Here is a 27,108-nt window from a genome sequence, read left to right as displayed (position 1 = left end):
AACAAAAGCAAGAGATCGCCAACAAATAAGGAAAAAAAATTAGACTAAATAAATAAACAATCTAAAGAAAAATTGAAAGCTTTCAATTAGGTGCATGTAGGCACTTAGGCGCTATTGCCACAAGTGAAAAACTAACAAACGACCGGACAATTTGCAGTTCGGGGTTTTACTTTTATAGCTAGTAACTGCAGTAGCCGCTTTGGCTGTGGGGTGTAAATGGAGCGTCGTGTTCAAATAATTGGTTTAAAATTGCTCTGAGATATGAGCGTGAGCCCAGTAAACTAATTGGCGATTTGTTGCTGTAATTTGATTAAATGCTCTGGGGGATTCATAACTACAAAGCTGATGAGATGCCGAAACGAGGCCGCACTTTGGCTACACTTTGAAGAACATAACTGTTTAATATCTCGCGTTATCCTAGATAAATGCATGCTGAGCTCACTTAGATAAGGATACCTCAAGTTATGCAGGCTGTCTGATCACGAGTAGACTCAATAACTTTCTTTAGGTTAGGTTAGGATAATCTGGTAAGCCAATGAGCCGCGCATAAATCAGTTTTAGTCCTTTACGATACCAGATGGAGTTCATTTGCAGGGTCCATGAGAAATAGTCCTCCCCCCTAGCTCCTCCGGAACAAGGACACAAGAAATGCTCCATTGTTTCCTTGGCGCCTTGCTCTAGACAATTCCTGCAGTCTTCTCGATATGACCGCCCATACCGCGAGCGTGTGTCTCCACCTGACAGTGACCAGTTGGTGTTTCGATCATGTTCCTACAGTCTCTTCTATCGAGTGCCAATAGGAATTTTGTGTACTTCCGATCTACTGTCTTGCACATGATTTTTGCAGTTTGCACCCAGTTAGCTCGTTCCATTGTGTTTTGATTTTCTTCACCATGCTTCTGTCCAGATTCTCGTATAGACAATGCATCATTCTTGGCAATTTCGTCCACTGTTTCATTGACCTCGATGCCTTTGTGGCCTGACACTCAGTAGAAGAGAAGTTGCTTGCTTCTAACATATCTTTCTTTAAGGGGTCACATGGGTTTAGGGGTTTTTTAAAAATCTAATTCTTCTTATTGTTTTATTAAATTCTAAAACACCTCTAGAATATTGCCCTAAATTTTCAAGTTGATCTGAATAATAGTTTCGGAGATACAACCTTGAGAACTTATGCGCTGGAGACTAACTAGGCTAAGTGCGCCGTCCTTAAACGCGTTTTTCACGAAAACGTGTTTTTGTAGTCGGTTGGAAAGATGTCTCTGCTCAATTCTTAAAGACTTGGAGAAAGGATTTTTTTCGGTTACAATTATTTGACAAAAATATGTCGGGAAAATGTGTGCCAAAATCCAATTATCATTTTTTTTCCTTCCAAGTTTTAAGTTAAGGTTTTACCTAAAATGTCGTCGTTTATCTCGTACAGCTCATCACTCCTCGACTGTGGTATTCGCCATTGGCAATGCGAATCTTCCGCAGAACCTTTCTCTCGAAAACTCGTAACGCCGACTCATCAGATTTTGTCATCGTCCATGCACCATAGAGCAGGGCGAGGTTGATGAGTGACTTGTAGAATTTGGTTTTTGTTCGTGGGAAGAGGATTTTCCTTCTCAATTGCCTACTCAGTCCGAAGTAGCAAAATTATAAAAATGGAGAGAGTATCATCACCTTTAACTTTAATCTTTAACATTCTACCCTCATTATACAAATATTCAGTACAATAATATATTTTCGAATTCATTACAATAAAAATTTAATACAAAATTTGTGTACATTTACTTTTCCAAAAAGACGTTTGAGCTTGTTTACACACACCTGTCTGCAATTCTCCCACTGTGACACTGACAAGTGGCGCGAGCCAAAAGATTAGAATCAACCGAGCAAGAATGGTTGCGTAAGCTCTGCTGCCAAATATTAAAATGGTCAGCTGCTAGTCACCTGTGCCATAAGGCTATCTCGCTCACACCAACAGCACGCCAAAGATATATATATACGGATAGACATATATTTTTACGACTATGTATGACAATTCGATTGCATTTGTCATTTTAGCATTCTGCACGCAGCTTTTTGTAATTTTTTCACGCTGCAAAATCGCTTTTTTTTTGTTTTTTTCTAAAAATTCAAGTAGTTAATATTATTAATTTTGAGATTTTTGCGTTTGGCCAGCGAAACAGCGAAACGTTGAAATATTTTGACATTTCGGCATTTTGCAGACATTTTTAAGCTATTCTAAGCGAGCGTTTTAATGGCTTTCGAGCAGCTTTTCAGCGCTTACAAGTGATTACTATAAACACCCATGCGCACGCCTATTAAATTGCTGTGCGGTTGCTGGGAAAAAATTATGCGAGGGGGGAAAAAAGACACAGTTAATCGGTCAGTCAGCCAGTCAGTCATCCGGTCGCCCAGTCATTAAACACACATATACATATGTACATATTTGCCTCACAAACACACATACACACACACAGGAAAGGCAATTAACCACATTAATTTATCGTTGCAAATCGAGCACGAAACGCACGCGCATGCGTAGCAGCCACCAAGCTTACTTATACGTAGGTACTAGCAGCCTAACTTTTGCTATTGCTTTTGTTTTGTTTTTATTCTCCTCAACATTTTAATGGCGTCTCTCGCGCCTGCTTTTACAACTTAAGGCATTTACAGCCTCTGTTTTGTGGTGACTTTGTAAGATTCGCTTAGAAATCGCTTGTTGTTTGCCTAATCGCCTATTCACTCAATGTCGTACAAAACGCTCCCGATACGGTACAAGGCGTGGCCACACTTCGGTATGGCAACAGTTAAAGAGATTTCGTTTGCCGCCGCCTGCCAGCTTTTGGTCAGACTTAACTGGTCACAACGTCTCGCAGGTTGTTAACGTGATTGGAGGCAGTTAACAGTATTTGATCTATTTTGATTTGTAGTTGTTTTGCACTCTCCTGTTTTTAAGCACAACAAATGCGTTGACAGTCTTAACTGTTGGTGCTTTATTGGTCATTTCACAAAAAAATAATGTATTTTGCAGAAAATAACAAGAAAATTATAGCGATTTCGTCGTTAATAGTAGAAAATGCTTTGATTTGTTTCACCCAGATAGCCTTTAGTTAGACGTTATGCGAAAATTGATGTCTTAGTGTGTGTTGAATCGAACAAACATTTGGTATAAATTAAATATATACAATAAATATTATGTCTAATCAAAAAGAGAAAATTATAAATGGACAATTTTCTGAAGCAAACTCTCTTATATGGAATTCAACTGTACACTTGTTTTTTACAAAGCAAATGTTTTACTACTTACACCTATGTATGTACATATGTATGTTAATAGATTAATAACTCTGGAAGCCTTAGATGATATTTTTTTAAAGTTATGCTGCCCTATCAGTCACTTGATAACCTCTGGGGGTTCCACAAGAGTATGCTCCGGTCTTGAAACCTTCTGTAAGTCGCCATTTCTATGGAGCGTATTGTGTGAAATATTAAAGCTCACCGTCAACAAACTGATTTATTAGTGTGGCTTAAGGCCTGGAAAATCTACAATCGACCAGATGCCGGAAAAAGTAACAAGTTGATTTCATCTCGCCTTCCTCCATACAATTTCACAAAGAGCAACGACCAAAAGATTTAGCCGCACCGTGTGTGAACCTCTTGCACGGTGTCCATTCAAAACAGTTGTAGCGATATTGACTTTGCTAAGGACAATTAGTTCAGAAGATCTCCAACGATTCTCTGGCCAGAAGAATGTCGCAGTCGTACAAGTTCTGGTTGTTGACCAACGCTCCAGCACTAGAATGCAGGGCAAATGCAAAAGGAAAATGGAATACCGACTTGCTTCCAATCTGCTGAAACTGTGGTTAGGGTGCAGGATTTTGCAGTTTTCCGCGATTCTATTTTGGCAAAACATTTTTCTTAACTCATTTTCGGCTATAGTAATAGGTGAAATAGCTTTATTTGTTTAAGAAAAAATCGATTATCTGAATCTGAATGTCCTTGATCTAATGTGGCCACAGTGGATAGAGTGACAAACGTTCACAATCTTAGATTAATTTTACCGATGCACCACTGTATTCTTCAGATTTGGCTACGAACGACAACTCTTTATACCCGGAACAGGTTGGTTTTTGAGATATCGTAATCTGAAACAATGCAAATACAGTTTTTATATGGAAAACCTTTGTATTTCACGAATTTGCCATGGATTATTGTCCAAGGCAACGTTACAATATCCGAAGACATTATTTAGATCGGACTACTTTAGAATATATCTTTTATGGTAAAATTCGTTATTTTATTCAACACAGTTCCCTTCAAGGGTAAGACGAGTATACTAATTTTAGTGACCCTCCAACTTTTCGATACCATTTTTGTAGTACGATTTGTCCTTTGCTTCAAAATAGGCCTCAGTTTTGTCGCTCACCTCTTCATTTGACGAAAACTTTTTGCCACCGAGCGTTCTTTTGAGATTTGAGAACAGGAAATAGTCGCTTGGGGTCAGATCTGCAAAATAAGGTGGATGCGAAAGCAACCCGAAGCCCAACTCTTGCATTTTTGCCATCGATTTCACTGACTTGTGACACGGTGCATTGTCTTGGTGAAACACATTTTCCTTTTCTTCAAATTCGGCCGCTTTTCGGCGATTTCGTGCTTCAAATGGTCCAATAACGCTATGTAATAGTCACTTTTGCTGGCCCTTTCTTTTCATGGTAGTCAATAAAAATTATTCAATGCGCTTTCCAAAATATAGACGCCCTTACCTAGTCAGTCGGCTGTTGCAATTTTCCACGCTTTGGAGCGGGTTCATTGTGTGCAGTCCACTCGGATGACTGTCCATTGAACTTCGGAGTGAAATGAAGGAGCCATGTTTCATCCATTGTCACATATCGACGCAAAAACTCGGTTTTATTACAATTGAATATCTCCAAACGCTACTAAGAATCATCTTCACGTCGTTGATTTTGGTCAAAAGTGAGCTCGCGCGGCACTCACTTTGCACAGAGCTATCTCATGCTCAAATACTCGTGCCAAGTGCCTCCTATCTCGGACAACTTTACTTTACGGTCACCCAAAATTATATTGTGGACTTTTTTGATGTTTTCGTCGGTAACAACCTCTTTTGGGCGTCCACTGCATCCACCATCTTCGGTGCTCATTTTATCACGTCTAAACTTTGCTTATCAATCCTTGATGGTTAGTTTTTCTGGAGCAGTGCTTGTAAACTTGTCATCAGGCCAAGCGTTTGCTTCAACTGTATTTTTTTCCCTTCAAAAAACAATATTTTATCAACACGCAAAAATGGTTTTTATCCATTTTTTCACAAAAGCAAAAGTTTCTTCACTTAAATAATGTTATTCACAAACTAATGATCTGACAGCTGTCAAATTTTTACACGCGGCTTTTGAAGGTTTAACTAAAAATCATATAGATTTATTTCTACTTATTTTCAAAATGACCGTGCAAAATGAAGTTTTTGCATGTCAAGTCTGTGACAATACAAACTGATACAAACTGATTGATTAAAATAAAGATCTTGTTTGGAAACTTTTGTATTTGTGAAGGCTATAATAACTCTTAAGGATATTAAGCTCTTCAAGTTGAGGCCACTGACTTCGAATTCCGGTAGTAAATTTTAATAATTCCGACTCTTTGTTGGATCGTCTATCTTTCCATGTTGAAATGACAAACCTTACGGAAGAGAAATGTCAGAAGAGCGGGAAAAAATCTATTCCTAATGAAACACATGTTAGTCATATAATCATTTGAAGTTAAGCGCAATAAACAATTATGAAATTAACCACTAAATGCCATTTTCCGCGTATAATTATGGCTGGCGTTCAAGCCAGCCTACCAAAACTCGAGTTCAAAGCCAAGAGGAACCATTTACAAACATAAAATCTGACTTTCTCTGTGCATACGTGTTATAGGTACATACGTGTATACTAAGTTCACAATTTCACTATTGAAACTTTCCCTTTCTACTTAAGTAAGTATGAGTACAGAATTTGACGGTTTAATAGAAGCCAATTCCTGTTTCAATTTCCAAAACTATTTTCACAACAGTCCGAGGCGCTATAACTGCAAAAAAACATAAATTTTTTTACACGTCATTTGCAGACGTTCGTCGCGCTTTGTCGCACAACTCCTGCGCACACAGCGACATTACGACATTATCAATCACTTTGTCTATACACGATTGCATAATGCCACACAAATTACAAATCAAGTGAGTGAAAACTGAAATGGACAGTCACATAGCGACACGCTGACCACTTTTTTGATTGCAATAGTAATGCAGGAAACGATTACGTATATTTGGTTAGATGAAAGTGAAATGTTGCTCATACGCCAGCGCGTACACATGACAACGACAACGAACATGTCACTGCGCGCATGTGCAGAACAGGTATCATCTTCACCGCGCAAATGACTCTATCAGCTATAAATTTTAATGTACAAGCGTGTAGAAATTGTACTTAAAAAGTGGACGCGACTCAATAAATTTTCGTTAATGTTTTTCTTTGTTTTGTGTACGCACCAATTTGACGCTTTCGGCTTCCTGGACACTGTGACAAAAGCAGCTAGCGCGCTTGCCAAATAAAGATGCGCCGTGCGCGCAACATGTTGGCTAACAAACGCTGGCGCCTGAGAAAACAAAAAAAAAACCTTATAAAAAAGAGCTTTTCTATGCGCAAACGCATAAACGGCTTGAACAGGAGTCCGGTTGGCAGTTTGTTAGCCGTCCAGCACATAAATATTTGCACAGTGCAGGTGGACAATTAAGTAATCTATTGCATTTAAGGAAATGCGCCATGTCATGCGTGTAACTTTCCAAAATCAAAATGCACACATGCATGCATTGTATGCAACAGAAGACTTAAGCAACAAACTCGCTTGCGCCTGTAACCGCCGGCGCACAAAGTGAGCATTGTTGGAGGAGACATTTAATGAATGATGTTTGTTGTAAATAAGATAACAAAAACAATGCTAATTATGATGGGAAGATGTGTGCAAACAACAACAAATAATAAAATGCAACATTAATCGCTAACGACCTGTCAAATTAAGCGGCAAAGTAATCACCAAGCGGCGGGAGCATGCATACAAAGCTAAAATACAAAAAGTTAGTGGAGATAAAAGAAGGATAAAAGAAAAAAATCTCATCTTTGTGCCAAATTATATAATGGTAATATTAATGTCTAGTGAAAATTAAATTGAAATCGTAATGAGAAATATTACTATTTTTTTTTATTAGAAATGTTTTCAAGACTTTATTAGTTTTTTTTTTACTGAAAAAAATTTTAAAGTAAAACAATATTAGATAAAAAATTTCATTAAAAAAAATATATATTAAATAAAAAAATATGAAATTTAAAAAAATATTAAATTAAAAAAATTTATTTTTTAAAAATTATTTAAGTTAAAAAATTATGAAACTAAAAAAACAATATTAAATTTTAAATAAATTAATTTAATTTTAATAAATAAAAAAATTTAATTACACTAAAAACAAAAATATTACATTAAACGAAATATCAAATTAAAAAAATTACTTAATTAAAAATATAATAAATTTACAAACAATTATTAATATAAAAAAGGTTACGAGATTAATAAAAATAATTTTAACAGATAATATAAATTGAAAAATTATGAAATTAAAAAAAAATTATTAAATTTTAAATGAATTAAATTAAAAACAAAAATATTACAATAAAAGATATTAATTAAAAAAATACTGAATTAAAATAGATAATAAATTTTCAAAGAAATATTTATATAAAAAAGTTACGATTAAAAAAACATTTACAAATAAATTAATCAAAAAATTATGAAAATAAAAATTTTTTTAAATATTATTTAAATTAAACTTAACAAATTAAAAAAAAATATTTATTAAAAAATTAAATTAAAAACAAAAATATTACATTGAACGAAATATTAATTTAAAAAAATTACTAAATTAAAAAAGGTAAAAAATTAAAAACCATATTAATTTAAAAAAGGTTATGATATAAAAAAAATATTTTCAATAAATAAATTAAATTAAAAAATTATGAAAATAAAAAGTATTAAATTTTAAATAAATTAATTTAATTTTAAATAAAAATTTTAAATAAAAAAATTAAATTAAAAACAAAAATATTATATTAAACGAAATATTCATTTAAAAAACTACTGAATTAAAAAAGAAAATAAGTTTACAAAAAATTATGAATAAAAAAGGGTATGAGACTAAAACAAAAAATTTTGTTTTACAAATAAAATAAATTAAATTAAAGAATTATAAAATTAAAACAATAATTAAAGTTTAAATAAATTTAAAAAAAAAATATTAAATAAAAAAATTAAATTAAAAACAAAATTATTACATCAAATAAAATATTAATTTACAAAAATTACTGAATTAAAAATAATATTAAATTTACAAAAAATTAAAAATTTAAAAAACGGTTATGAGATTAAAAATAAATACATTACTTAAAAAAATTAAATCAACAAAAAAAATATTAAATTAAAAAAAGAACACTACTTAACAATTTTTAATTATTTAAAAATATATATATATACATAATACACATATACACATAAATAATACTTAAGGTCTCGCATGAATTTGTGGCAAGAATGTCAACTCGACTTCTATACCACTTCTATAGAATAAACATCTACATTTATTTCCCAAAGTTTCTCCTTTCAATTGTTTCTGCAAGAATTTCTCACTCAATAAAAATAAAAACAAATTGTTGCACATTTTTCACATGTTTTAATGGACAATACTTGTTTAGCAGCCGCCCGCCTGACGCGCCCCTATGCGCTCCATTGCACTCTGACGTCTTGTCAACAAGCATTGTTTGCGCTAAATTTTTCAAAATGCCCGCATTTAACAACATTTTCCCTCAACACGCTGTAGTAGACAGTCACAGTCACAATATTTACATACAACAATCATTTACATTTGCTATACACATACACACATAAGAATATATTTCATTAGAAACCATAGTTATTTAGTTGTAATTATGTTGTATAAGCTTGCGCATGCATTTAAGAACGACAAAGTAGCAGCTAAGCACATTCACAACAATAACAACAAAATTATGTAGGAAAATTACTCGACCTAACTGCTTGACAATTTAATTTGAATGAGTGTAAATTGGTACGCAATGGTTGCATTGTATTGTGGCATTTCACAATTTATTGTGGCACAAGGCTGTGTGTTGCATGAACAACTATCACTTGCGGGGGGAGAGAACAAACAAGGAGACAAAAATAATAATAATAACAAAGAAATAAGAATAATAAGAAAAAATTTAATATGAGTTTAAAAATCCAAACTTTAAAATAATCTAAAATAAAAAAAAAAAAAAAAAAAAAATAAAAAAAAAAAAAATAAAAAAAAAAAAAAAAAAAAAAAAAAAAAAAATAAAAAAAATAAAAATAAATAAAATTTTAACTAATCGAGGCTTCACAATCCTTCACACTTACGGTAACCAAGTTTCCATACAAAAACTTGATTTTGTTCGGTCAGTTTGTATGGCAGCTATATGCTATAGTGATCTAATCTGAATAATTTGTTCGAAGATTGCACCGTTGCCTTGAACAATAGTCCATGCCAATACAAGGGCCATACAAGAGCCTTACAAGAGCTTGATTTCGATCGTTCGGTCAAATTTCTGACATTATTGCATTCAACTTCAAATGTATCATATATTGTGACAAAAAGGCACCCGGAAATTGTGATTAGCGAACAAAGAATTTGTCTCAAATTTAGTATCTCTAACCAAACTTCGTATGCGTGAACGTTGCGAATATTGGAAAAGGCTTTCGGTGATTCAGTTTATCAAGAACACAATGCTACGAGTGGTACAAAGCCTTCAAAGACGGCCTTCGACTTCTTCAACTGATGAAAATATTAAAAAAGTGAAAGATATAGCACTCGACATCTCTTGCGAGTCCGTTCGAATGATTTTGGTGCAAGATTTGGGCATGAAATGCGTTCTTTCTCGACTCGTCTCGATAAAGCTGAATTTTTTTCAAAAAGAATTATGGTACTCTTAGGTCGCTTAGGACATACTTGATCTTGAAAATTCCGATACCACATTCATGGAGAGCATTACCACATAACAAGTCAACAAACATCGGAATGGAGGAAAAAACGAGCCGAAACCAAAAAAGCGAAAGCTGCACAAAAAGCAACAGACGGTCAATAAGGAGTTCTATTTGGCCGTATTGAGACGTTTGCGTGAGAAATCATCCGTCGAAAACGGCCGGAATTGTGGAAGAACAATTCATGGATTTTACAGGATGATAATGCACCATCGCATCGAGCAACGATTGTGGCCGAATTTAAAGCCAAAAACGCAATGACTACTAACGATCAACCACCGTATTCACCAGATTTGGCCCCATATGAGTTTTTCTTGTTCCCCAAACTGAAATTGACGCTCCGTGGAACCAGTTTTCAAGCCTTTGAAGAGATAAAACAAAATTCGCCATCTCAAAAGTGCTTATCAAAAGTGTTTCAAGGACTGGAAAAATCTTTGGCATAAGTGTAATACATCTGTTGGAGAAAATGAGGTATACTACACCGTAACCTAAGTTCTATTGCGCTCTTGATTGATGTCAGGCGTCAGAATTTGGCAGACAAATAGTTCGTTTTCAGATTGCAGACAAAATTTTACCGTAATATTTTATCGTCTGACTTCAATCGATGATCTGAATGAAAATTGAATATAGAGCAGTTCAAAATATTTAACTAAACACACGAAGTTAAATTATTCAATCTCGATAAATTCATAATTTTAATCAAATTATAAAAAAAAATATAAAATAAATATTTATGTCTAAAATGGAAAAAAAAATATTAATTACTTATATTTTATATTATTTCGGGTCAATGTGATCCAGTGCCATTTTTGCCGAGTTAATAATTTTTTTAATTATTACTTAATCAAAATCATTGTAATCAAAGCTTAACCCACTTAGTTTAAATTGTTATTACATTAAATAATTTATGGTTTGCAATATTCTAGTTTTATCTGCAAATTGACTACTAGCAATTTGGGGTTAAATTTGTGTCACCTTATAAGAAAATCCATAGATAATAATTAACTGTTTGCTTGCATTGTTATAGATTTTTTTCTTATAAGCTTAAAGTATATTTAAATCATTAATAATGTTGTAAAGTATACAAAACAAAGCAATAAAAATTAGCGATGATTTCAATACATCAATCAAATTAGCTGCTAGCAAGCATTAACAACCTAATACTTGTATGTAATTAGATTCTCAATAATTTGAAAATTAAGATAATTCGATGTTTTACGCCGACAAAATAAGAAATTTAGTGAAATATATATGGTAATAACACTCAAAGGTTTCATTATATATTAATATAAGTTAGCAATTACTTTAGTAACGGGTAGGAATGCAGTTAAATATACCCATTTCTCATTTCCTTATTTTATTTATGTGAAACATATTAATAATCTGCGGCAGTTAGAGTTTCTTACATCGGCTCACTATTCACGCATTTGTATTAGGTGCGCAACTAAGTTCTCGCTGTCACGAATAATAATCGAACAATGCAATATCTGGGGAATATAGCGAATCGCTTTTTCGTGCATCTCCTGGTATTGAGGTCATAAGGAACCTATGTAAATTTCTTGTTGCTAAATCATTCCCAGCGCATGAAGTCGATTTGAAATGGCTTCGTGGCTTAGTCCTGAGCCAAGCTTTTCTTGCGTTTAAAATGAATTTTCATCGAGCAACGTCTCCACTTGTTATAAAATTTCTATTTTTACTCCATTCTTCATTAGATTTAACCATCTTTGACTCAGCAAACGGTTTCAAATTGATGTCAAAAAGGTTTTCAGACAAGATTCTATCCGGCTAGCCTTGAATACTGTGTTTCAAATGCGCATATAATTATGTGTTTAAATTGTAGTTTATGAAACAAATGCAGTGTATTATGAGCTCAATCGCCACATACGATTTTTAGAGAAGGCTATATAAGTTTAGGTATTGAATTTATATAAAATATATAATTTTAATATAAAACAATATCAAATAATGTGTATTATTTGCATTTAATAAAGGTAAAATAATTATCAATCCTATTATGTTCAGTATTTCTTGATTCATAATGTATTATTAAGACTAATTGAAATTAGCATGGTGATGTGAGAATGCTTATTAACTGCCATTCAAACTAAAAAACCGTTAATTATATACATATATATTACTTTATTTACTGCCTAAGCAAGTAAGCTTGTTTTTATTTAGCAATTTGGTGCTAAGAATTTGCGATACTATCGAACATTGAGTTATAACGAGTATAAGACAGGCTCGTACAAGGGGTTGCCACATGTTCGCAATTTAAAATTTGTTAATAATATACCAAAAACCGGTTAAAATATTGATAACGCTATTTTACCAGCTTTAAACCAAACATATTATTCCGTAGAGTTGCCATCTGATTTAAAAAAATAAGAATTTTTAAATAAAAAACAACTTAGTATATCAAAAACCAGTCAAAAATTTGATAATGATAAGCCTTAAATAAGTAATATTATTTCATAGGGTTGCCACCAGACTACAAACAAAAAAAAATTTTAAATAACAAAAAATTATACATCAAACAGGGTTTCAAATTTTAGTAATGGCATTTTACAAACTTGAAACCAAAAATAGTATTCCATAGAGTTGCCACCGGTTTTCAAAAAGAAAATAAGATTTTCTTAAAAAAAAAATAATACATCTAAAACCGCTTAAAATATTGCTAACGGTATTTTATAAGCCTTAAACAAAAAATATTATTTCATTGGGTTGCCACCTCACAGAAAGAAAACGAATTTGTATGTAAGAAGAGGATAACACATCAATCACTGGTTAAAATTCTGGTAACGACATTTTATACTCCTCAAATCTTATTATATTCTAAAACAATTCTAAACTATTTAATAGAGTTGCCATCAGACTTCAAATAAAAACTGTTTTAAAAAAGTAAGAAACGAAAAAAGTTCATTAAAGTGTGGTATAAAGCTTTGAAGGCTATTTTCGTATGTTTCAATTTTTAGTAAACGTTGAAAAGGGTTGCCACTTCTTTTGATTTTCAACTATAATGGTAAAATTTAGATGTATGTAGAATGTAAAATTGTTGTCATTTAGCAAAATATTTCACTTAAAATCATTCTTATGTGCAAGGTGTGTTCAGAAAATAACGGGATTTTTAAATTTCTCGGGTTTAGAGAGTTCAATTGTCAAAATTGTTTCTTTTATTCTGTTGATTTACATGCCCCTATTTTGAAGCCGACAACATTAATGTAGACAAATGAATAAATATTTTTTTCAAAAAAGAAAATTTCCGATTTTTTAACACACCTCATACCTAAATATTTTAATAAGTTTTATATGAAAGTATTTAATTTTAACGAGAGAAACTCCGGTAAAAATACCTAAAATGGCATATGTTCATTTTATGACTGAAATAAATGCTCAGTAGTCAGTAATTATCACTTGCTTAAGAAGCATCGTCTGTGTCTTACATGCGTATATTCATTGCCCCGGGCTGTACATCTATTACATCTGCTGGAAGCAACATTTACATAAAAATGTTTAACAAAGTGGCGGACACTTCTGCAGTAAATTAATTTTTTCCTTCAATTTATATTTTTTATAAATTTTCATAATATCGGTGACACTTTATACGCGGTTATGACGCTGGTAGCTGCCATGACAATGCGTAAGCTGCCGCTGACAACTTCAATTAAGCGCAGCCGCTACCGCCAACAACATCGTTGTGACTTGTTTAAATACTTCTTTTTTTCAAACTTACAACGACGGACAGTTTGTGGTCATTCTGAGCGCGAGTGTGTATAAAAATGTCAAAAATATCTGCATAATGATAAACAAATAATGATTTGGCATGCGTTGGCTGTCGCAAAGTATTAGTAAAGCTCTCTTGCTATTATTGGGGGTGTGTTCGTGGAGAAGATAGGTAGATAATAGATAGAAGATAGTTTTTATTTGGATAGAAAGAGGATATGTAGAATTAAATATTAAAAAGTGTAATTAATAAGTACCGACAACTGACGAAGAAAGAGAAGAACATTTTTATTAAAGCAATGTTTAGAAAGATTTTCTCAGTGAAAGCTGATGTAGTATTATAGTCTCTTCTACATACCTTATCAATTTGAGTTATAAATAAATATAATAAAATAATGAAGTTATGACTGTCAACAATGACAGGTCCTCGTTCACAACCAGACCCATACGCTTCGTTTCCTTATCAAAATTGGAGAAAGTGAAACCAACGGCGCGGTTGTTGAGGCCAATGATATCAACATCATCGACGAACGCCAGCAGCTGTACACTGTTATAGAAGGATTTACCTCTGCAACTCGTATTATTTTTCCAGCAACGAATTGAAAATGTCACTCGATAGGGAGTCTTCTTGTCTGAAACCTGGCTTGGTATCAAACGGCTCGGAGAAGCACTTCCCGATTCTGACGGAGCTTTTGGTGTTGCTCAACATCAATTTGTACAGCCGTATTAACTTTTCGGGGATACCAAGTTCAGATATAGCGGCATAGAGACAGTTTCTTTTCACGCTGTCGCTTTAAAATCGACGATGGGGTAGTGTGTGTCGATCTTCCTTTCACGAATATTTTCCAAGTTTTTGCGAATGGGAAAAAAATATTCGATTGTAGATTTTCCAGGTCTAAAATTAAACTGATAAGGTCCAATCATTTTGTTGACGGTGGGCTTCAGTCTTTCACACAGTACGCTCGATAAGACCTTATATACAAAATGCGCTCCAAAGTAAACAGGACTTTAAAAACAAACATACTGACACTTAAAACGCAATAACTTCACTTTCAATCGATGAAATGTCATGAAATTCACTTTACAATCGATAAAGATAGCAGACTCTAACGCACTAGTCGACATATACATAGATGGCGCCAAAAAGGGGCGCTAGATTCAAAAAGTCCTGTTTACTTTGGAACACACCTTGTATTAAGGAAGCGGGTCTCCCTTTTTGTTGATTGGGCAAAGCACACCTAAATTACAATCGCCGGGCATGCTTTCGTCCGACCATGTTCTACAAAGAAGCTGATGCATATTTGAATAGCTCGGCCGGCAATCCATCGGCTCCCGCAGCTTTCTTGTTCTTCAGACGGATAATTGCTATTCGAACTTCTTCCTGATCGGCCAATGGAACGTCTGCTCCATCGTCAACGATTGGGGAAATGTGTTCACTATCTCCCGGTGTTATGCTTTAGCTGCCATTCGGCAGGCTAGAGAAGTGTTCCCTCCATAATTTCAGTAGACTCTGGGCATCAGTCACTAGAGTATATTGAAACCTTCTGTTAGTCGCCGCATCTGTTCGTAGAATATCCTTTCATTGGTGGTGGTTTTTAAGTGACGGGTCCCAAACTCAGCGCACAACCTTGAAGAAGGTTGTAAAATCGTCGCAAGTCCCAAAAATTTAAAAACTGAAATTTAGAGACTTGTGACTGTATTAATGTATGGAATTCCGATAATAATCTCTCAGTTTTGAGATATCGATCTGAAATTTTGCACACGAACTTTTCTCCCAAAAAAACTGCGCATTTGTCCAAACCGCCAATTTTGGACTACTGTAGTACATACATATATAGCTGTCATAAAAACTGTACGAGCGGAATCACGTCCTTGTAAGGAACCTGTTTTAGTGAACGAGCTATCGAAATCGGTCGAAATTTAGCATGAATAATTTTCAAAAGCAACAGAACTACCTCCGAAGAGATAGTATAGGTCGGATTCGCTATAGCATAAAGCTACTGGCCAATCAAAATCAAGTTTTTGCATGGAATCTTTTGTATTTGTGGAGGGTATTTTGTTGAGGTGCAACCGAAGTTAACGTTTTTTCTTGTTTTTCTGCAAAAATTTAAATTTCGATGTTCACACATTTTAAACAGCAATTTATAAAGTGACAAATAATAAACATTTCCTCATCATTACAACATGCAGCGCATAGCAGTTGAAGCAAAAAAATATTAAAATACATGTACTTGTAAATACATACATATATAATATAATATTGTACACATACATACATGTACGACAGTATTAATGCTGCAGATTATGGTCACCAATGCTGCCGCCGCTTGAAGAAAGACCTGTCGCCTGGCATCTAAGCATGAATGAACGCCTCTGCTGGCGCAGCTGAGTCTGAAGCTTGCTCCACTGCCCCAAAAGATAGTAAAAGTAAATAAAACGCAACAAGATTTTATCTATAATGCATGCAACATGTGTCGGCATTATTTGTGGCAACAAGCACGCGCACACACACGCAAGAGCGCAAGTGCTTTCTACATATGCATGTATGTATGTGTGGATGTATAAGTGCCTGCAACGCTAGGCGGAGCAATAGTTTGCATGCGTTGCACGCTTACGCGTTGATTGGTTAATTACGCATTAGCGATGCCACTTAATTATCCTGTCTGCCTGCTTGCTGGCCTGCCTGCTCATTTGGCTTGGCCGCCTAGCCGCCGCGCGCACGCTCAGACCGCTGCCGTTGCGAAGCCCGGGCGGCGGGCAGGCAGCCCGGCGGACAGGCCCACTAAGCAACACATTTATTTTGCTGTGACAACACGTCAGTGTAACGGCGGCTGGGCTGCGCCTCAGGCCGCGACTATGGCTGTGGCTGTGGCAGTGGCTACCGCAGCGGCGGTGCATCAATGCAGCCCATTGCATGTCCAATGCAACACGTTTGCCGCAGGCAGGTGACGTTGTTGATTTCAGGCTTTGCCATGTTATTTATTGAACTTTTAATCGTGTTATCTCATTTGTTGAAAATGCGCTCCTGCTGAGAATGTTGCTGCTATTGCACGACGCAATGTCGACAGTGGCCGCACTGTGGCACACAGTGATGACAACGTAGCCAAATAACGGCGCAATGCGCGCGAAGACGAAGTACCGCGTTTATATGTTTAATACAGTTGCCGCCAACAACAACAACAATAACACAACTACTGCCGGCAAGTAAGCAAGCAGCTCAGCAAACGACACTTGTGGCAGGCGGTTGTCGTGCGGCAAAGAAATGCGATAAAATTAGAGTTTTATTCCTTTCAAGTTTTCCGTTAGTTGGCTTGAAAGATTTATTGCCAATGATAATTAAATTAAGTATGGAGTTCTTCCTGAAAAGTAGCAATAAAAATGGTAGCATAGTTAACGGCATAGCACCAACAACAACAGCAGCACTATATGCGCTTTGTAGCTAAAGAAAATAAAAATAAAAAATCACAGAAATTGTTATTTTAACAAAAACAACAACCATAGCACAACTTTCCTCCACGTTTGGTTAATAGGCGAATGCATTTCTTTATTTATGCGCATAAAAGTGTCCACGCACAAATTCAAAATTATCTACGAAATGTATAGGCGATTAGACACCTCATAGCAACCATTAAATTGTAAAATTTTTTAAATCTAGAATCAATTTGCACGCATACTTGTCAAGCGGTAATTACAGTAATAAGCTTGCTACATAACACCGGCGAACGGCGAATTTGTCACAGCGAAATTTGCGCTGACAAAATACCACCAATTCATGTCGGGATGGACTTTCGTACTTTTCCCATTTTCACATGGCAGCGCTGCATCGACGCAGAAAGAGCCTATTTTGAAAGTTTTTAAAAAATTGTAGCGATTGGTTCAATAAATTTTTTTAAATCGACTCGGTTCAATTACTTTCCGAACAAACCCTGTAGCTCGGCCGCCAATTGTAATTGTTAATTGCTATTCGGACATCTTCATAGTCGGACAAAGGAAGTTCCTTTTCGTGCTGTCCATCTTGAAATCGACGGGGAATAGGTGGGTCGATTCTTTTTGGCGTTATATTTCCACTGCCATTCAACAAGCTGAAGAAGTTTTCCCTCCATTGTTCAACATGTTCTGGGCATCCAACACTAGATCAAATATAGAAATCGGATATTTTTGTAGAATTTTCGAGCATACGCCTTTCGATAGCCAACGATTGTCAAACTCTCCGTGCTCAACATTTGGGCAATTTTTCTTTTTGTTTTTTGGTAGGCATATGTTTTTCGCTTCGAGTAGTCGAGTAGAAAATCGTTCGGCTGTCTGTTGTGATTACAGCTAACGAACGACGTCGAATCAGTTTGTGTTTGTTGAGAGTCAGGACGTTTTTCGCGCAAAGTTTCGTATCCGTTGACAGCCAGGCAGCTTGATGAATAAATAAATAGTAAATAATACTACTACTAATACTACTGAGCCAGCAAAGACAGTCAGAAAAATGTTAAGAGGCTTAATCGGAACATTTTAGAGAAAATGTGTTTCGTTGCTGAAAAGCCTTTTTAAAGGATGAAATGCCTTCGCGGTTTGAAAAAATCGATGCTTTTTGTTTTTGACATCAGAAACATGTCCACTATAAATTTGTTTTGACAAAAGTCAATGCTTTTACACAAATTGCATTTCAAACGAAGGGTCAATTTGACGTCCAAAAATTGCACAAAACATATTGTCCGTCTTTCAAAACATTTCCATATTTTCCAGGAAATAATATATCATGATGTGAAAAATTAATAACATCGGACTTTTTTTGTTTTTAATCTTGCCTGAAAAGGCCAATAAAAGGGGAGCCAAACAACATGTAACTCGGCTCTCAAGGCTATTCTGGAGAATTCCTTCTATAATTGAAATTAAGTAGATTTCAAAACAATGTGGTTTAGTGTTGAATATGAATCAAATTGATCTTAACATTGCCCTAAGTCTCATACTCCTAATATAATGACTTCCGATTATTGTGTTGACTTTCGCCTCAAATTACTATATTTCAGCACTAAAGGTTTGCAACACCTGACGGTATTTCCCAGGCTTTGATTCTTGCAAGTTTTGTATATGTATATGCGTGTGTGTGTGTGTGTATCTAACTTGCCAACTAACTAAATTATAAGCCAGCAACATTGTTGCTAATAATTGCGGGTTAACGTAGGTGTGGGTAAATTTATTGATGCTGACAGCAAACCAAACAACAAAAACCAAACATAATACAAGCAATAAACAACAACAACTACATGACGGCATACAACCCATATTTAAATGTTTAACAAATGACCGCAGATTAAACGCTTTGAAAACGACACTTCAGCAACTAAAAAGCAGCGCATCCATCAAACGATTCTAAATTATAGATGCACAAATGGCAGAGAGGCGTGCTCATCGATCAGCACTTGCTGAACTAAGGTTGGACATTGGAAGAAAATGCGATAATTTATCATCAGTCGTAATTCAGTGCTGCACGCTTTGCTATCGATGCGCGATGCAAGTGCGACATTTTTGTTGTAAATTAAAAAAAAAAATATTTATTCACTAGTATGGCTAACGGGTAAGCAAAGCTTACATGGATACACAGACATATACTAAAAGTCGCACGCTTACGGAGGCAAGCGCTAATTGGCCAACACAACGGCAGACACCCTGTTCCACGCATACCCTTTGCCCCAGGAAAATGTTGCTTTCATTCATATCCACTCACAAAAGCAATGGCAATGTGCAAAAAAGCAGCAGTGATGAATATTGCATAAATATGTAACATACATTTGAAATATATGTAAAAAAATTACAGCAAATACAACAAAAACACAAGTGCACACCAACAAATGTAAGACATGACAACACCAAGCCTATAATGAATGTGTTTTAAGGTTTTATAGCTGCTCGCCGGTTAGTTGTCACTGTCGCACAGGGTGTCACCTGGTAGCATACAGCCACACACACACATACAGATGAGCGTTTGTGTGCGTATATGACTTTTTGGCGCATATGCTGCAGCAGCATTATTTATTTGGAGACATCTAACACACGATGCCCAACACCTCGTCTGCTGCCAATTGAGGCTATTGCAAAAAGCAACAACAGCAAAGTTAAAAAAGCAATAAAAAGCAACAACAACAAAGTTAAAAAGCAACAAACACTAACAACAAAACTACAAAAAAACAACAAAAAAACTACAAAAACCAACAACAAAAGTACAAATTACAACAACAAAAAACAGCAAAAACAGCAAAAACAGAAACAAAACTACAAAAACAGAAAAAAGCTAAAAAAAAACATAAAAAGGCGTTGAAAATATTTAGAGAAAAAAGGCCCGGAGAACGCAACTAGAAATTGGATAGGTTACACGATGACTACTGCTGACAACATGGCCGGGTACATGTGTAGCGAATGTAACCGAAATGTATCTGCATATCGTGTGTATCGCATGTTGTAAGTGTGCTCTATGCGACATGTACATGAATACGCAAGAAAGGAGCAGTTTGAGGTCAGACGCGTACATAAATCACGTTGACGCATTGTGCGAAATTGTGCTCCGATTTTATTTACTTCTACATTTGTTAAGCTTATTTAAAGCACTTTTTAAAGTAGTTTGCTTGTTGCCCGTTGAGCTTTAATGCTCTGAATTAAACAAGCTGGGAATTGGGTATAAATCAGCATCAGCAGAAGGAATTACATTTTTTCGATAATTTAAAGAAAACTAGTTAACGCATAAAAAAATATATCTACAATTTATTTACAATGTTTTGGGAGTTATGTGTTAGAAATTGTATGCCTGCTCACAGATTTCTGGCCTATAGAATATATATATATATATATATATATATATGTATATATACCATATATGTATATTTTTTTAATTTTGTTATCATGAATACAGTAAAATTTTCTTGTTTACTATATATTTTATATTCAATCTATCTGAAGACAATCAGCAAATTTTATAAATATAACAATCATAACAGGATTGATGGGACTCCATTGAGACTAATCAATATACTTATTCTTCAATAACATAATTTGCTAAAAAAACATATTCTTAAAACTAATTAAAATCTATCTAGAAAGTCCAAAACGTGAGTTCTTTTTAAGCGTCTAGCATCCATACTTTTGTCCAGTAGATTTATTGACAGTAAGTTTTCATGAGGATGGGGTCATGTGTAGAAGTTCACGCAAGTGAGGAAAGTTCTCTGATCGCCATTCACTTGGGAGTGGCCAGAAATGATTCTTTTACATATGGCTCAAGCAGCTCACGACTTCCGGTCTTTAACCAAATATCCTCTGGGTAGCCTAAGAACATCCGTTTGAAGGCGAGCTAAAGTGAGAAGACGAAACAGCTCCTCCCCAGGGTTGTGCGCTGGGCTTGGAACCCGCCACGTAATAAAAAATATACCAATAAAAAAGCATGAACAGCCTCGGAAGAGAGACCCCCCTTTTGATGACGACCATGGCAAACGAAATTAGTACTACGATTTAAGGGCACCTGCACCTGGAATGTCCGGTCCCTTGATTGGGAAGGTGCCGCTGACCAGCTGGTTGATGTCGTCTTGAAAATAAAGGCTGACATCATCGCCGTCCAAGAAATGCGATGGACGGGACAAGGACTGAGACGAGTAGGTCCTTGTGGCATTTACTACAGTGGCCATATAAAGGAGCGCAAATTCGGTGTGGGATTCGTGGTGGGAGAGAGACTCCGTCGCCGAGTACTGTCATTCACCCCGGTGGATGAACGTCTAGCCGCAATCCGCATTAAAGCGAAGTTTTTCAATATATCGCTGATCTGCGCCCAAGCCCCGACGGAAAAGAAGGACGATGTGACCAAAGAAGCCTTCAATAAGCGCTTGGAGCGCACCAAGGAGAGCTGCTTTCACCACCTCTTCGTTCATACCGGTTTAAGGATTGACTTGTAGAGTTGCCAGTACATTTTTCTTGTTTCAAATTTGAGCTGCTTCAATTTCTTTTTTATGTGTGTCTTCCAAGTGAGTCTTCTGTCCAAATAAAGACCTAGGTATTTGACAGTTTCACTTTCAGGTACTGCAGAGCCATTTAATGATACAGAAGGACATTTTTTGAACGGACTTGTGTGTATTTACTTCTTTCTTTCAATTCTTTAGCCATTTTTTGACAATATTAAGTTGTTCTTGTTAATGATGCAAGTTGTCATTATGGTTAAAACTTGTGACAAGAAATGCCGTATCTTCAGCATAAGTTGCTAATTATAAATCATTGATGATCGGCAGATCAGCTGCAAATATTGTTTTTTCACTTCATTAGCAGTTGCTTGTGACTATTTTTCAAACACATGGGCAAGTTCGTTGCTTAAGTCTTTTGTATATTTTCATTGTGATTATTCTTGATATTACAAATTTTAAAATAAATACGAGGTGTGTTCAGAAAATAACTGGAAATTTAATATTAAAATTTCGCGAGTTTGCAGTGTTCAATAGACATTGCTTAACTTCTTCTTCTTTGGGGGCGTAGATACCCATTACGCGATTATAGCCGAGTTAACAACAGCGCGCCAGTCGTTTCTTCTTTTCTTTTCTTCCAAGCGAAGCCAGGTCCTTCTGCACTTCGTCCTTCCAACGGAGTGGAGGTCTTCCTCTTCCTCTGCTTAACAGGTCAATTGAAAAGCCCCCGCCCTGACACTTAGTTTATGAATTATTTCATTTTTAGTTAAGCAGCTTTTGTTATTGTGAAAAAATTGATAAAAATAAATTACACGTGTTGATAAAACATTGCTTTTTGAAGGGAAAAAATACAATTAATGCAAAAACTTGGCTTGATGGCGAATTTCCGGATTCTGTGCCAGGAAAATCATTCATCGAAACCTCGAAAACCGAGGCCTATTTTGAAGCAGAGGACAAATCGTAGTACTAAAATCTTATCGAAAACTTGAAGGCCTATGTTGAATAAAAAAAACGAATTTTGCTTCACTATGGTAGGCTGGGTCTTTTCAATTTACCTGATATATGTATATAAGTAAATGACAAACGAAATAAGTTTGTGAATTCAAATTTAAAATACTCAAAATTACCCTTATATAATAAATAAATACAAATATTTTAGATAAATATCAGTATATGACAACTTTCACTTTGCTAGTTGACCCAATATAGTTTGAAAAAAAAACAATTCAATTGTCATAGATGCAGTTCTTCATCCAGCCAGATTTTGGGATATCTCTTTAACTATATGCATCTTTAGGATTGCTCAAGCATTGTCATTTGTTGACAAATCAAGGCTTGGGATGCACACCCACATTCTCATATTTTAGACATTCAATCATGACTTTGACGTAACCGTTATCCGTTTGAAGAAAGAAATATTTAAATAAACTGGGAGAAGCTTTTCCTTCCAGGAACACAACATTGCCAGGGTCATTCGCAGATAAGCATGCCTAAGCCATTAAGCCCTTTTCCACCGACTTAGCAGTGGGTAAGGTGCACTTTATGACAGTTCTTCTTCTTTTGATAAGCGCCAATTTTCGTTTGGCCATGCCATGCCTCGAGAATAACGAAATCTAATCACCGACTCGTCAGCCCAGAGCACTTTATGCCAAACATTTAGAGCTTTTAATATGCGATCTTTATAAAGTGCTTGTCCTTTTTTCTAATTGTTTTAATTAGCTATTGTAACTTTCTTGCCACGCAATCGTGAATATTGGCTTCGCACAATCTGTTAGGGACAGGGTGTACTTGCCATCTTTTAACGCTGTGCGCAAATTTTTAGAACAGATCTGAAGGGATCAGAATTGGAAATATACAAAATTCTTTTACCAACTTTTTCCGCTGTAATTTTGAGGGGGCCTTATCTCTTGCTGATAACTCGATGTTACTTAGTGTAGTTAGCAATAATTCTCCATATTGCAGCCTGACTGTTATTAAACTTTTCGACAATACATATATCGCTGTATGTGGTCTTCTTTTTGCAAATTTATTATGGCTGAACTCTCCTCATTCGTTAGTTTCTCAAACTTTAACCTTTTCCTATACTCAATCGAATACCCCGTCAGATGCGGTAGCCAACCCCTGTGGATTTAAGGGTCACTGCTAAGAGTGAGGAAGCCTTGATAGGGCCACTACAAAGTATCGGGCGTCTCTCTTGACTCCCTTTATAAACGTGATCAACGAAACTTTCCGCCCAGCTGGGATTGTGCCACTGAGCTTGGGACCCGCCACGTAACAATGTAATTCTAAGGGAAGGAATACGAAAGCCTCAGACATTGACTTCCACAAACGTTGACGACCACAGCGAACCCACAAAGGAACACGATTTACGGATATGAACCTAGAGTGTCCGAACCCTCCATAGGGAAAGTGCCGCTATCCAGCTGGTGAATGTCTTTAAAAAATTCACTCTATCATTATTCCCGTCCTATTATACGGCGCAGAAAAATGAATGATGACGACCCGAGATGCGAAAACACTTGGAGTATTCGAGAGAACTGTTATTCGCAAGATCTTTGGAGCCGTTCGCATATCGAAGAAGATGGAACCACGAGCTGTATGAGCTAATTGCGACATGGAAATAGTTAGGCGCATAAAAATTCAACGAATGCGTTGGTTAGGCCATGGCCGCATGGAATATGATGGCTTCAGCGAAAAAGCTCCTTCGACTCGAGACCAATGGTGGCATAGCTACCTATCTGCACTTGGGGTTGTAGAACTGGCATGACCTCAAAGTCTGGCGAAGTTCCGTGTTCTCAGCCCAGAGCGACCCACGGTTGTAGTGACAAAGAAGAAGAAAATTACAATAAGACGTACAACCAAAATTCAAAAGAGCAACTAAGTGCGGGAATTAAACAAGCATTTTAAACGATTCTCATTAACCTTCGAAGATGTTATGACTACCGACCATGCATTCCTTCTGATATGATTCATCAGACTTTTTTAAATCTCCTATGTCCTTCGCTTGGTTTTGTCCTTCTAATGGTGTTCTTGAAGGTCAGCGGAAAAGCTGGCTACCGATGTTTGAGCCAGGTGAAAGTTTTGATGAAATAAACAGGACCTTAAAGTTTTCCACCACTTTCTAGTGTCAGCACTGCGGTTATATATACCAAAATGTATAAGTAGAGATATAATCCAACGATTACGATCCCTGCATCGGGATGGCCTAGCCTTATATGATACGCTAGTTATTGCTGTTGTACTAAAAGAATCAATTTTTTAATAATTTTAAGCAAAACTTGCGATTTGACCGTCTTTCACCAGATAAAAAAACCCGAGATTATTCCTGGTAAGCAGACCTAACTGTTATGGGAACAGCGAAAAATTCCACTTACTATTCCTCAAATCACCTTATATAATAGTTTTTACTTTAGAAAACCTATCGATCATATTTACTATATTCCATATGGTTTTATAAACTCCAACTTTTTCTACTTTCTTGCAGAGAACAACAGCTCCTCAATATCTTTGAGGTCATAATATCGACGCTCGAGGGCAAATTGAAGCGCATCGACAGTCTCGACAAGTCCGTCGAACACATGGTGAAGCGCATGGAGGCGCTGGACAATCGTGTAGCCGACAATCTACTTAAAACCGACGCTGTCATCTCCAAACTACGCACACTAGACAACAAAATCACCAACGACATACACGGCTCCACACATGACAGCGGCAATGGAAGCGGGCGCTCAGCACGCATTGCCAATATGGCCAATGCAGAGCTTTTGGACAATCGTCTATTGCTGCTCGACCAAAAAGTGAGCGATATTGACACGAAGCTCGAGGTGCTCAAAACACAAATCGATAATAATTTCCTACAAGTGGACGATATTAATGCGGAGGCGAGTGAGAAGAAGCCCATAAGCATGAATGTTGTCGAGATAACGAAAGCAATGAATGCGGAAGTAATGAATCACGTGTCGACGGAATTGAATGAATTGCGCGACACGACCGACAACATCGATAAGAAATTGCAATTCCATATAAATATTGTATCGGAGAATGTGGGACGCATGTTGCGCATGGTTGGCGATATACACGAAGCCGTCGTGGATCATCAAGAGCAGCTGAATTCATTGAATGCCACAACAACAGCGATGCCGATTATAAAGTCGAGTAAAATCGATGCGCTCGTGAAGCAAATACGACCAATGGTCTCCGTGTCGGAGAAAATGGACGAAGTGTGGGACGTTGTGGTGGGCACAAAGTCCTCCGTTATCAATGATTTGCTACCCAAATCGGATGCTTTACTGACGCAAACGCAACGACAGGAACGCGCTATCGGTGAGATACATCATGATTTGAAGGCGAAAACGAATCAAATAATCAACAACTTGGATATGGTGGAGAAGCGCTTAAAGAAACAGGAAGATGATGTGCAGCTGTTGGCTCAACGACCAGTGCCAGCTGAGTTGCTGATGGATCCCACTATTGATCGACTCGTCGAATATGATCCAAATCGGTGAGTAACGTTGAATATTATAAATTGTATATTTAATAGTTGTACTTTACTGGCATACAGCTACTCCGTAATCGATGAGTATCCCGAGGCGAATATGCCCACCACACCGATCGGCTCCAGCGCCAGCTCGACCGCGCCACCGCCGACAGCGGCCGCAACAACTGCCACGCTTAACGCATACACCAATGCTGCTACGACAACGCCCAGTCCATCGGTGTCTGTGGGCAGTCAGCCTACGGTAACCGCATATACCGTTACCGCTGCGCAAATGGCTGCTAATTTGGCTGGTAACACAGGCGCTTCCACAGCAAGTGTCGCATCATCGGCTGCTACTACCACAACGACATCGGCCAAGCCACTCTCGCGCAAGGGTGGCATTATTTTCCCCAGCGTGAAAAATAAACCGTCTGTGGTGAATTCGACATTCTCCACCGACATACTCGCACTGAAGGACATAAAGGTTAGTTTGTGTAATTTAGCGGGAAATTCTTGTAAAAAAAAAAACAAGAAAAGCGATAACTTCGACTACAGAGAAGCTAGCGTACCCTTCACAAATAACTAGGCTTCCATACAAGAATTTGATGTTGATCGTTATAGTGGTCTGATTTGAAAAATAGCCAGTTTGTATGGCAATCAAACGATATAGTGGTACGATCTGAAAATATGTTCGGAGATTATAACAGTAATAACAACAATAACAAAAGTTCATGTCGAATTTGGAAATATCTCGTCAAAAAAAAATTTTCCCGTACGGGGACCTGAATTTGTTCATTCAGTTTGTATGGCAGCTATATGCTATAGTTGTCCGATTTGGAAAATTTTTTCTCATATCATAGCGTTGCTTTTAGAAATAATCTATGC

The 27,108-nt window shown here is 36.3% G+C and overlaps 1 protein-coding gene across 4 annotated transcripts in view; it reads left to right on the top strand.

The window, feature by feature from the left end:
- LOC126756471 (keratin, type II cytoskeletal 6A) overlaps positions 1 to 27,108 on the top strand; it is a 276,027-nt gene that overhangs the window by 242,020 nt on the left and 6,899 nt on the right. For all 4 annotated transcript variants that reach the window (XR_007666585.1, XR_007666586.1, XR_007666584.1 and 1 more), the window contains exons 3-4: positions 25,231 to 26,247; positions 26,308 to 26,707. Coding sequence is in view for 1 of the 4 variants with exons in the window: in XM_050469541.1 (XP_050325498.1) it covers positions 25,231 to 26,247; positions 26,308 to 26,707 (1,417 nt within the window). In the remaining 3 variants the exon portion in view is untranslated. The remainder of the gene's footprint in view (positions 1 to 25,230; positions 26,248 to 26,307; positions 26,708 to 27,108) is intronic.

Source organism: Bactrocera neohumeralis, chromosome 4, assembly GCF_024586455.1.
Source record: "Bactrocera neohumeralis isolate Rockhampton chromosome 4, APGP_CSIRO_Bneo_wtdbg2-racon-allhic-juicebox.fasta_v2, whole genome shotgun sequence".
Taxonomy (NCBI): domain Eukaryota; kingdom Metazoa; phylum Arthropoda; class Insecta; order Diptera; family Tephritidae; genus Bactrocera; species Bactrocera neohumeralis.
This window is presented reverse-complemented; position numbering and strand designations above follow the sequence as displayed.